The sequence below is a fragment of the Mastigoproctus giganteus genome, chromosome 2 (genome assembly GCF_048544385.1).
Source record: "Mastigoproctus giganteus isolate SK-2022 chromosome 2, ASM4854438v1, whole genome shotgun sequence".
Lineage (NCBI taxonomy): Eukaryota > Metazoa > Arthropoda > Arachnida > Uropygi > Thelyphonidae > Mastigoproctus > Mastigoproctus giganteus.
Window position 1 is genome coordinate 236,223,020 of NC_143576.1, and position 12,997 is coordinate 236,236,016.

The 12,997-nt window shown below is 37.5% G+C and overlaps 1 protein-coding gene across 1 annotated transcript in view; it reads left to right on the top strand.

Moving 5' to 3' along the window:
• Window positions 1-12,997, top strand: part of caly (ubiquitin carboxyl-terminal hydrolase calypso) — a 175,797-nt gene that overhangs the window by 100,598 nt on the left and 62,202 nt on the right. Inside the window, exon 7 of the mRNA XM_090390239.1 lies at window positions 3,655-3,857. Coding sequence (XP_090246365.1) covers window positions 3,655-3,857 — 203 coding nt within the window. The remainder of the gene's footprint in view (window positions 1-3,654; window positions 3,858-12,997) is intronic.

The following is a 12,997-nucleotide window of genomic DNA, read 5'->3' on the forward strand; positions in this document are numbered from 1 at the left end:
ATAACAGTGATCAAATATTTACATTTCCCACACAAAACTTTGTCAGTAACTTACCTTCTTTTATTAAGTGGCCCATGAATATTATAGAAAGAAGTGCTAATAAGGAGCATCATTGCTTCATTTGAAGTTTAACTTTAAACCATTTCTTAATGCTTTCTTCAATCCTCTCTGCAGATTTGCCACTTTACACACTTAAAACATTAAAAGATCATCCTTAATGCCATACTTTTTCCAAAAATTTGATAGAGCACATTTCTAGGTATTTTGTCATAAGTTTTATCATGAATAACAAATTCTAAATGAGTTCTTGTTTGTTATGTTTGCATGACTATTCTATAATTTGGCTTATTTCAAATATTTGGTTTTGACAATTCTTGTTTTGCCAGTTGTATTTCCGTAAGGGCCAACAGTACTACTGTTGGACTTTACGCAGAATTATATGGCTGTAACATCTCAAACTGCAAAAAAAAAAAAAAAAAAAAAAATTCAGACTACAGACTGCATTATTGTCTATATGCAATTGACTTAAAACCAAGCCAGTCCACCCTCGTGTAATACGTGTTTACACCACACAAATTCAATCATACATGATTTATGAATAGGGGAACAATGTCGCATATAACACAAACCGAATTTGCTTATGCACGATTCGCCTTTGTGTTTACAAGAAATAGCAGTCAAACCGGGAATCAACCCAACCGAACACAACATAATAGGAATGAAGAGAAGATTCTGAAAATTTATTTATTTTATTATTTTATTATTATTATTTTTTTTTTTTTGTATATCATAATAACGCAAAAACGCACAGAATTCCAGCTATTGGTATTATTGAAAATGCAATTAGATTGAGTTTACTACCCTTTTATAACAGATTCCACTAGAAGAAATGCCCAATAAACCAGAAACTGCAAATTATTTTTATTGTTTTATGGTAGCGACCTCCAGAAATATGCTTTAGTAAAATGTGAGCTAGCATGAGGTGATAGTGTCTTTCTGCCTTTACTGCCATGTTTATTCAGTTGCTACATGCACTACTTTGTTTATGAGTATAAAGCATACTTCCTCGTTTTTGTTCTTTTTATACTGCAATTGTGCTTTATTCCCTAAGAATGGGTAAATTACTTGAAAAAGGTATGAAAAGGAAGTGTCCTGGTGAAGATACTACAGGTTCAGAGAGAAAAAGAAAAGCAATATCGATAGAGGATAAATGCAAAATTTCGAAACTTTGAGTGAAATGAAAGAATTGAAATGTGATATTATGCATGCTTCCGGTCTAAATGAGGCAACGCTGAGAACAATTAGAGAGAATGCAGAGAAAATAAAAGTAACTTTCATAGCAGGAACAACTCAAAGTATAACAAAATCCATTAGATCAAGACATAAAGAATTGGATGAGATGCAACATCTGTTATTAGCATTAGCAGAGGCATAGCACCTCCATAGCCAGGTGGGAAAGAGCAGCAGTGCGCAGCACACGCTTCTTGATTAGACCGTGGTTCGAGCCCGTCACCACCAAATATGGAGAATGCGGAAAGGTCAGGGAATGACCACCGCATATCCTGGAGCAATATGGCCTTGGTTGCTAATGCTCCTAAAAACCAAAAAATAACAAAAAAATAATAATAACGGTAGAGGCATATGATGCAAGAAAGCAAGCTTATGCAGCATCAGCCAAAAAAAACACGCTCCCATTTCACCCCTCCATTTGTTCCAAATATCTGTCCAGCTCAGCCTTAAATTTATTTAGGCTATCAACTTCCACAACAAAGGATGGGAGTCTGTTCCACCAACCAACTACCCGCTGGTTAAAGGCAAACTTCCGCACATCTATCCTACATCTGTCTTTCCTCAATTTGAATTTATACCCTCTCAGGTGATTATTCTGAGCAAGAGGAAGAATCCCATCAGCATTGAGCATGCTCAAACCATTCAAGACTATACACCTCAATCACACCTCGCAGGTGCCTAGTCTCCAGACACTGTAATTTGCAAAACTTAAGCCTTTCTTCGTAAGAGCAACCCTTTGTTCCATTCACTAATCTTGTTGCCCTTCTCTGTACTCGTTTCTGTTTGGATAGATCAAACAAAGAGATGAGGAACGAGTTTGCTAATGATAGAAGCAAAAGTATTAGCAAAATTTTATTGCATAATAATCGTAATAAAATACAAAAGTATGTTAGTATTTTATTATGATTATTGTGTTTGGTAACGTTTCGGTTACAAATGTGTGTTCAATCTGCGGTGGTCAGCACCTAACCCTATTTTTCCCATAAGGCCTCTTATTTATATTATTATTATTATTAGCCATATGGTGCAAGGAAGCCTGAGGCTTATGCTGCACCAGTTAAAAAAAAAAGAAAATTTCTGAATTACCCTGAGAGAGAGAGAGAGAGAGAGAGAGAGAGAGAGAGAGAGAGAGAGAGAGAGAGAGAGAGAGAGAGAGAGTCAGAAATAGAAAGGAATCACCAAGAAAAAGAAGAATGATGATATCCAGCTCAGGACCCTGGGTGTGCCAAGCCCATACTCACCAGATGTGAGCCCCTGGTTGCATGAGGGTTTCTACGAACACAACTACCGTGTTATACAAGGACTAACGCAGTGATGCCTAATATGTAAACCAAGCACTGTTACACACATTTCAAGTGAAATTCTTCACAATACTTCTGATCCTTTTCTCTAAGATACTTGCATAGATTTTACCTAGTACATTAAGGTGTGCAATTTCAGCTTTATTAACCTTTATATGTATAGGTGCAATTTGTACCTTGTAATCTTCTGGAACTTATCCTTCAGAAACAACTGCTGTATAATATGACCTGACTATTTTCTCTTCCATGTATGATATATTTTCACAGCCTTTTTAAAACTCAGCACTAGAGCTGGTATCCATAATTTCCTCCATTTAAATCTTATCCTCCTCTTCAGTGATGTCTGAATCTTCTTCATTTAGCAGTTTGTCAAGTATTTACTCCATACTCCTTCAATAATCTTTTCTTCAGTTGTATCATTTTTGATTGCCTTCAGCCTTATCATTTGATTATGTTATTTGTGGTTTTTCTTCTTTTATGATGGTTTTTAAATTAATGCAAAAAACTTTTCCATCTTTCTGATTCTTGTTTTTTTGTTTTTTTTTTCCCAAAATCTTCTCAAGATTTTTCTTTAGTCCAGCCATACCTTAGCCCACCAAGACTTTTCTTGATATTCCAATAAGGATTTATTATTTTTATTTACTAAAAAAAACTTATTTTTTCTAACTGCAAATTTAACTTCTTTGGTCCATCTTTGGCACTATGAATTTCTTATCTTTATAGATCTCTACACATACCTCCTTCAACTTCAGCTACATTCTCTACATTTTTGCCATTCTTCATGTAAAGTCCTATTAACATCAGGAATACCATATAAATTTCGATAGAGAATTTTGAGTTTTTAGATTTTATCCATTTTAATCCTTTTTTTTTTTTTTTTTCTGTACCTCTTATTTTTGGTACTTGTTCATGTAGAGGATCTGATTGAGGTGTATAAGGTATTGAGATGCCACATTCACCACCCTAATGTTTTATGTCTTCCTTTACCACCTCCTTCTTTTATGCCATGTTTAAGGTACTTAAAGATTTTTTTTTTTCTTTCCTCCTCTCTTTCTCATTATAGGGCCATGGGCAGAAGTAGAAGATTGGACAGAAAAGTTTAGAAGAGTAATAACTGAGCGATTAGGTATAGCAACAGGTGAAGAACCATATCATGATATTCGCTTTAATCTGATGGCAGTAGTTCCTGATCGTAGAATTGCATATGAACAAAAACTAAGGACATTAAAGACAAACCGTCAAATAGTTCTAGAAGCTCTTCAGCAAGTAAGCTTGTTATATAGTCTTGCTTTTTTTTTTTTTTTTTTTTTTGTTATATAATAAAACTTCATTACTTCAATAACATGTATTTTAAAGCTGTTCGCAGTCATGATACTGACTTCAGTAAATTATGATTGCAAAATATGCCAATATTTTTACCTATAAAGGTAGTTATCCCAGAATTCATTTAAAACATGTTTGTCAAATGGTGAGCACCTTGAAAGAGCTAACAGAGCTTCAAATGGATATGATATTTGGTTGTCATGTGGGGAAAATGTCTGATGCTATTACTCAGGAATTAAATATTTTAAGGTGTAGAATTAGACTATGTATAAATGATGCAAGTGCACTAAGATATACTTAGTCTAACTCTTTTGGGGCGCCTCCGTAGCCAGGTGGGAAGGAGCAGCAGTGCGTAGCACATGCTTCTTGATTAGACCGGGGTTCGAGCCCGTCACCACCAAATACGGAGTATGCGGAAAGGTCAAGGAATGACCACCGCATATCCCGGAGCAATATGGCCTTAGTTGCTAATGCTCCTAAAAACCAAATAACAAACAACTAACTCTTTTGCAGCTTGAGGCATAAGCCCTTAATGCATTAGAGGTGTAGAATTAATAATATGCTGAAGAAATGGAAGTCCAGGGTGACACTGAACCCAAGAAACAACCAAGCAGATATATAAAATACTGACTGACTGATAGGAACTAGTGTCCTTTGAGATGAGTTGGTTACGTCATATCACCCACCAGAGCCTGGAGAATCCAAATTTGGAACTGTGAGTGCCCACAAGCAAACCTCTGAATTGTTTCTGCAACTCATAGAGAGCTGCATATGAATTTTGGTGGACAAGCTGTAGCCCAAAATCCTTGATAACAAAAACAAATTTACAGCATCAACTAACATAGTGAAGACATTCTGAACTTGGGCTGCAGATCAATGGAAATCAACACACTGGAGTGACAAGTCATTCTACTTGCTTTTCCAGTCTGATAGATATGTTAGTTTGGAGGATTCCCAGAGAGTGGTTACAAACTGAGTTGATTGGCCCAACTGTGAAGTTGGGAAGGGGCATGTCATGATCTACAGACGTTTCCCATGATATGGGGTAGGTCTGCTTGTTGCAGTGCTTTGAACCATGAATGCTGCATCCTACACTTGGAACATTGCAGTGGTTAGCACAGTGCCCTGTTCTTAACCTAGTCAAATATCTTTGGGATGAATTGAAATGCAGAATTAGGGCAAAGCAGAGATGGTCCTCTTTGTTATTGGAACTAACAAATACTTTAAAGGAGGATTGGAGCATAATACCACTAGCTTTCTATTAGATATTAGTAGAAATTCTTCCATTGCGCATTGAAGGTCACTTGGACTAAAGTGGGCCAGATACTGTTCACTTCTTTGAATAAATCAACGTTCCATTCATAACTAATGATGTATTATTTATTATACTCTGTAATTCATAGTAAAATAGATTTATTAAAACAAGCGCATTAATTTATTCTGAAAATTTCTTTTTACCTTATACTGAACAATTACAAGTCTATCATGACTTTTGAGGATAGTGTAGCTTGTATGATTTATTATACTTTGAAATACACTGGTGTGCAGAATTTAAGGACCAGTCAGGTTTTCACCTGTATCTTCTCATAGCAGTGGTCTAGATATGGGGAAAAGCATACCAAAGAAACCTCGTAAGGTACAGAAATGATGTAGGAAACAACACCGACACAACAACGGAAACAAAATGGTACAGAGGAACTTTATTCAAAAATGGCAACATAGCACTGGCTGCCATGATATAGATGCATCACTGCCAAAGGTGGAACAAAGGGAAGAGGTGGTCCTCAGTAGGAGATATGGCCACCCCTAATGTCGATGCAGGCTTTGCACCACCTGTCCATACGTAGAACAATGTCGTTGATAAGTTCTTGCGGTAACATCATCGATTCCTCTGTCAGTGCCATCTTCAGCTGGTGAACATTTTCTGGTGGGTGTGGGCGTGCCTCTAGGTGTCTCCCCAGAGCGTCCCATATGTGTTCGATGGGATTTAGATGGGGAAAATGGACAGGCCAATCCATACAAACAATGTCCTCATTTTCCAAAAGCATCCATTATCATCATCCATTGATCCCAAGAGCTCACATCTGGTGAGTATGGGCTTAGCACACCCAGGGTCCTGAGCTGGTTATGATCATTCTTCTCTTTCTTTGTGATTCCCTTCTACTTCTGACTCTCTCTCTCTCAAGGTAACTCGAAAATTTTTTTTGGCTGGTACAGCATAAGCCTCAGGCTTCCATGCACTATACGTCTAGTAATAATAATAATAAACATGAACTCGGGGCCAATGGCATCTTGGAACAGACACACATGGGGAAGTATTACTTCAGTACAGTAGCGTGCACTGGTTACAGTACCACCTTCCAATATCTGGAGTTGGGCATGTCCATCCAAGATAATGCCTCCCCAGTTGAGAACACCTTGACTGCCATATCGGCCTCTTTCAGTGATGTTTTTCGGTTGATACTGTGTGCCAACCTCTTGCCAGATTAGCTGACATCCAGAATTTCTGCTGAGACTGAATCTACTCTCATCAGTAAAGAGTACCTTAAGTGAAGATTTTGTGGTTGTAACCTTTAGAAATAGTGTTGGTCCTTAAGTTTTGCACACCAGTGTACTTTGATACTATAATAATTCGAAATAAGATCATAATTCAGAGTCAGAGTATATCTCTGATTTGTTAAAGCAAGGATACAAATTATATATTTATTTATTCTCACTAACTTCTTTCACTTTATGCTGAAATAGCGATCTTAAGATCACTTATCAGTGCCCACACCAGAGCAAGGTGGGTTGTTTTGTGTACTAGCAATTAGTTGTTGTAATAAGTTTCACCTATCAAAGAAATTTCAGAGAGTTTCAGAGAAATTTGCAGAGTGTGAAGTATGATGTGATGAAATTTTTAGATATGCTGTGTGTATGATTTCAGTTTTACCTAACTCCTCGACATAGAATGCCTCACTGTGTCCCCCTCCCACACATATCCAGTTATCACTACATGACTGCTTCTAATCAGCTGAGTAATGACAATTAGGAAGCCTTATAAAATGTTTTTGTTATTGTTTTGCAGTTTTAATGCTATACTCTGAAAACTCCAGGATTGTTAGACCCACTACAATGTTCACCATTACCTCAAAGGGCACGACTTATACTACATAGCAGAAGAGATGGGGAGAAAGCTGATGTTTTTGCTCTGGAGTTCAGACATGGTTTTGATGGCTCCTGGCCTCCATTAAGCAAGGCAGTAGTTATTGTAGCTGGATAGGAGACATCTACCATCAGTCAGGCTTGTTGGCTGTAGCATGTGGTGTACCACATCTTGACACCTTTCTTACATTTCAAGAGTTTTATCCAAACCACAGTGGCACATGATTATGTTGCATCATGTCACTAGTAATATGCCACTACTTATAATGTAGTGGCATATTACAACTTATAAAGTGGATAACCAATGCTAATTCACTTAATCTAATTCAAGTTAATTTTGAGGATACAGCTTTTATGCAGATGGTATTCAGGCTGGCCACTGGATAGTCCACCAGACCAAACCTACTTTTAACTGTTTAGGAGGCATCTCAGTCAAATAGTATGTAATTTTACTCTGTCTACTCTGTCGTCTAGTGACTGGAGGGAGTCAGAGTAGTGCATATGTGGGAGGCATCATTAGGGCCACTTTGTCAAGAGGCTAGGTATATTCTTGCTATATATATGCCACATACAAAAATTTCATTAAGTCGTAGGCCCTCCCCATTTAATTTATTTACTGAATGTATCATGAACAGTCAAACTAATAGACCAAATTCATCTGCAAAAAGATCTAAACCTCCCTAAAACTTTATCATTCATTTTACAAACATGTGGTCTCAGTTCCAGTCTCAGTGATGTCCACATCCACCTGCAGCTGAGCCCCATTTATTTTTTCTGACAGAATCCCAATGATTTGTTTCCTCAACTACAGCTCATCTTAGTCTTCCTAATTATTTGCTCTGTGATTCCTTTTGTTTCAAAGATGGTATTTGTGCTTATGTACTTTCTGATATTCCTTGTCATAGACTTACTGATTTGGAACCTCCTCTTGGTTAACATCTCTCTGCTGCATTCTGTTAGATTCATCTGTTGCCTCTATCATTCTCCCAATCCAGTAATCACTTGGAACCCTTTGACTTTTTGTCTTTGAAACTCTGTGTTCTACAGTCCAACTTTTCAACAGTGAGGTAATTTGTCTGGGTCATTATAATGTTCACAACTCCAGCTGGTAAAAATTTTGAGGCTTTTGCAATTACTAGTGGCCTCACTCAGCTTGTTCATTTACCTACCAGAATACCGGACAGTGCTAACCATACATCCAATACTCTTGATCTTTTTCTCACAAATAACCCTTGAAAGTACAGTCAATATTAATAATCCTCTAGGCACTTAGGATCATAACTTGGTGACAGTCTCTTCTCCACTGGAGACTTTCTCTCATGGCCATTCTCAGCCTTGTGTTGTTTAGCATTTCATGAATACAAAATAGGATCATCTGTGAGATTTGTATTTTCCTTTTCCTTGGTTGGATTATTGTTTTAAATCTTCTGATGCAAATGTTTGCTCACATTGTTTCAATGAAATAATTCTTGTATTGATGAAATCTTGTATTCCACATTCCACTTAAAATCTCATCCTTTATTTGTATCTTGGTTTTCCAATAGATGTGCTAAGACTGGTCAAGATAAGATTGTTGCATATCACAGTTGGCTTCCATCCATATCACCAGGTTCATTTTCTACCTACACAAAAGCTTAACATTTATAAAGCAGTTGTTAATCAATCCATAACTTATTTTGAACAGAGTAAGAGTAGTTAACTTGTTGAAAACAGAAAAATTCTTGTCCAAATGACAATATTCTTGCCTCTTTCCAGAGCTACTGGCTGCAGTTTTTGCCCATCTATACTGTCACCTGACAGTATAGAAGCAGACTTACTATCATCAGACTTTTCTTCTACCTCTTGTATTGATGATCGTGATAAACCACATCTGAACAATCTTGGTATATCAAGAATGCTCCTGGGCCTGATAGCATTTCACCACTTGTTCTCAAAAGCCTGTGCTTCTGAGCTGGCCTCTGTTCTGTGTCTTTTTTTTTTTTTTTTACACTTTCTTATTTCACTGATGTTTTTCCTTCTGTTTAGAAATATCATCATATAAAGCTAGTTCCCAAATAGGATTACAAATCCCTCCCATTCAGTTAGCATCCTATTGCATTTAACTCTACTCTTTCCAAAGTAATGGAGGAATCCATCAACCACCAACTGTTAAACTATCTTAACCTTCAATCTAATTAGAGATTGTCAATATGAATTCCATTAGTATGAATCGCCAATATGGATTCCATTACTATCAGTGTAGAGTTTCGTGAAACTCAAGCAATTGCTCTTGATATATCTAAAGCTTTTAATCATGTTTGGCATAAAGGTCTTCTAAATAAGCTCCCATCTTATGGATTGTCAACTGTATTTTGTAATTGGGTATTCAGTTTCCTGTGACTGCTAACTATGGGTGATGATAGATGGCTCTTCGTATTCTAACTTCTCCCCTGATGCTAGTGTTCCATAAGGTTCAGTTCTTTCTCCCACCCTTTTCCTCTTGTATATTATCGACCTTCTTTCACTGACTGAAAATCCTACACAATTTTGCTGATGATAGTACATTGCATTTCACCTCCAGTTTGAGAAATATTGCCCTACACAAACTGCATCATCTTCTTGAATACCTACCACCAGTTCTTTAAATGCTAATCTCTGAATAATTCTCCAGTATGGCAAATTTCTAGGCAAGGTTACGTATGTTTATTAGGATTTACTTTAACTTCTGACCCCTCTCTCTCTGCCTTATTTTTCTTTTAAACATCTACTCACTCTGTAGAAATCTGTACATGATCATGGAACATCGTTCCCACATCTGAGTTATGCCTTAAAACCTCTCTCAAGCTTCCAGACTCCATTCAGAAAAGGACGGTCAAGTTAAGTCAAGGAAAAGACAAGTCATTATGACTTGTCTTTTCCAATTTCTCCACTCTGTATCTTATAGACTTTCAGATTCTGCTGCTGCATGCATTTCTGTAGACACTTCAATGGGCACTGTTCTTTTGAATTGGCATGTGTAATTCCCTTACTGTCCTTTGAACCAATCTGAACACATGCCGCAACCAGTCGTCTTACATTCATCATCCAACTCCCAGCTCACAGAACCAACTTTTCCTCACATGCCTCTTCAACTTCTGTTTTCTGGAACAAATTTTCCTTCCCTTGTATTTCCAAAATTTACAATCTACAAAAATTCAGCTCTACTGTCAACAGTTACCTTCTGTCTTCTCAGCTTTCAACCCATACACAGTGCTAAATACCATAGGTTCTAATAAAAAATAAAAAATAGCTGAAACCTTTACTGAAGTAAATACCAATCAGATAAACATTTGCTCCATCTCTGTAAAGATCTGTACATGTGGCTGGAACTTGTGGATTGGTCACTTGCACAAGACTTCTGTGGATTTATTGGATGTTTTCTACAGCAGCTTGTTTGAGAGGCAACAAGAGGGAGTAATACTCTTGATCTGATTATCAGCAATGATTATTCATACATTAAGAATCTGCAGATAAAGGAACCACTAGGCAACAGTGATCACAGTATACTCATGGAGGGCACTCTGGTCGTGGAACAGAGCAGTCGGTGGATTTTTGGCTGCTGTAAAGGGATAAGTATTTTTAATTTTTACCGTATTCTTCATTAATTAACATACTACATTGTATTTTACAGAGATATTAAATAGGTTTAGTAGCATTCGTTAGCTTCTTATTTTGAATTTAACTAGAGATTTTTGGAAGTTACGACTCCCAGTGTTGGTGCCAATATCGTTGAACTAGTTGATAAGAAATAGCGTAACATATATATCTCGAACTGATAGTGCAAGGTATAAAACTAGATAGCGTAGTACGAAACACTGTATTAAGAATGTGTTAGCTCATTATAGTATTATCAATTAATCAAAAATATTATTAATCTTATTAAATTTCATTGTTAATTAAATTGTATTTAAATGGAAATCATAACCTAGACTAGAGCCGTAAAGCAAAGATCACAGACTAGCGAAAGTACTGTGCCTTGGGGGAGAAACAAAGGGGGCGATTCTCCAACACATCACAGTCTCAAAAAATGTGAAATATTTGCCGACCTTTCTAAAATAGGACATGATCTAGCCAAGGAGGATGCCTTTGCGTGTGCTAGGTGTCTAGAGTGTCAAGAAATTAGGTGCCAACTCAGCATTCTAATGGGCATCTATGAGAGCTTGAGGTGTAAGGTAAATGCCCTCAAAGAAATTAATATGAGGGGCCCATCAAGATCTCAGCTCAACGGCAGAGCTCACTCCTGTGCATCAGGCAACACAGAGGCAATCTCTAAGCCAGAATGCGCTGATTCCACAGGAACTAGTTATTGTTGGTGACTATTATCAGGGAGACGGGGAATATACTATGCAAGAAGAATAGGTGGAACAGGACCAGTGTATGTCTGCCAGAGGCAAAATTTGATGATGTTGTAGAGCAGATATTATCTTTTAAGAGCACAAAGGTGATATTGTTGTACATGTTGGAACTAATGACATTAAGAGTAAGAGATCTGCAGATTTACTCAACAAGTACAGGTCAATGTTGAAAAAAAGTCGTAAGTTAGGGTTGAATGTGAAAGTGTCTCCAATTCTGCCCAGAAACAATAGGAGGGAGTATATGATGAGAGCCTTGTCGATCAATTCGGCCCTGGAGAGATTGTGCAAGGCTCAATGGCTAAAATTTTTTTTCAGCCTGGTCTGTGCTTGTTGACAGGAGAGACTGCTTCTACAGGGATGGGGGACGCTTAAATAGAAAGGGTGCAAGAATATTTGGTGATGCTATCGAGGCAGTGTTAGGTGGGTCAGAAAACTGCTAGCTTGGGGGAATACACAGACTAAAAGGTTAACAGTGGCCGCAGGCAGAGGCAAAAGTGATTCTTGCACTGCTTCTATTAGAATGAGCAGCAACCTGAAAATGCAAAGCAGTGGAGATTTCCAGGACTGCTGGGGGTCATAGTGGAACAAATAGATACATGGGCTGTGTTAGGGTAACTAAGAGTAGAAACAGGTGCATGTATACTTGCACGGACACCAGTGCTAGAAGTATAGTTAATAAATTTGATGAGCTTGAAGTGCTAGACAAGACATCAAAGGCAGATATTGTGGTATATCAGAGACGTGGTGTCACACAGATATATATATAAGCACTGTAGAGTTGGAATTTGGGGAGTACAATGTGTACAGGAAGGGAGGAGGGGTTATGCTTTTAGTTAAGAAACACATAAAATGTAAGGAAGTACATCCAATTGACGTTGGTCGACAGTGCAATGTTGAGTCTGTTTGGTGTGACATAAGCACTGGGAGAGAAAAAATGAGAGTAGGTGTGTGTTATAGGCCTAATGAATCTGATGAGTATAATGAGCAATTGTGCAGAGAAATAGTGGGCCAGTAAATCAGAATGTCTTATAATGGTTGATTTTACCTTTCCATATATTGACTGAAACTTGTGGGTTGGTCACTTGCACACTAGCAAAACTTTTTTTGGATTTATTGGATGACTATTTTCTACAGCAGCATGTTCGAGAGGCAACCAGAGGGAGTTATACTCTTGATCTGATTACACTGGTTTACAGTGTATCTGGGGTTTAAGTAAAAGTGTGTGGCAGTTATTGATGCAAGTTTAAGGTAAGGTGCAGCCATTATCAACCCACTGCAGGATGGAAGCCTCCTCAACAATTCATGCTGAGTGCATGTTTACTGATTACTAAACCGAAGTCCGTTCGTTTCTATCACATAAAGATTTTTCACAATTCATTAACAAAATGTTACCTAGGTATTATACACAAATGTGTACATAACTATAGTTTCTGCAATGGTTTACAAGTTTTATACGCCTATATTCGTAATCAGTATCAAATATATGCCTCAAATACAACAGATTGTGCATGTTTAACCCGTAACTACACACACTGCAAGGTCATACTGCAAGGTAGCCAACCTTGG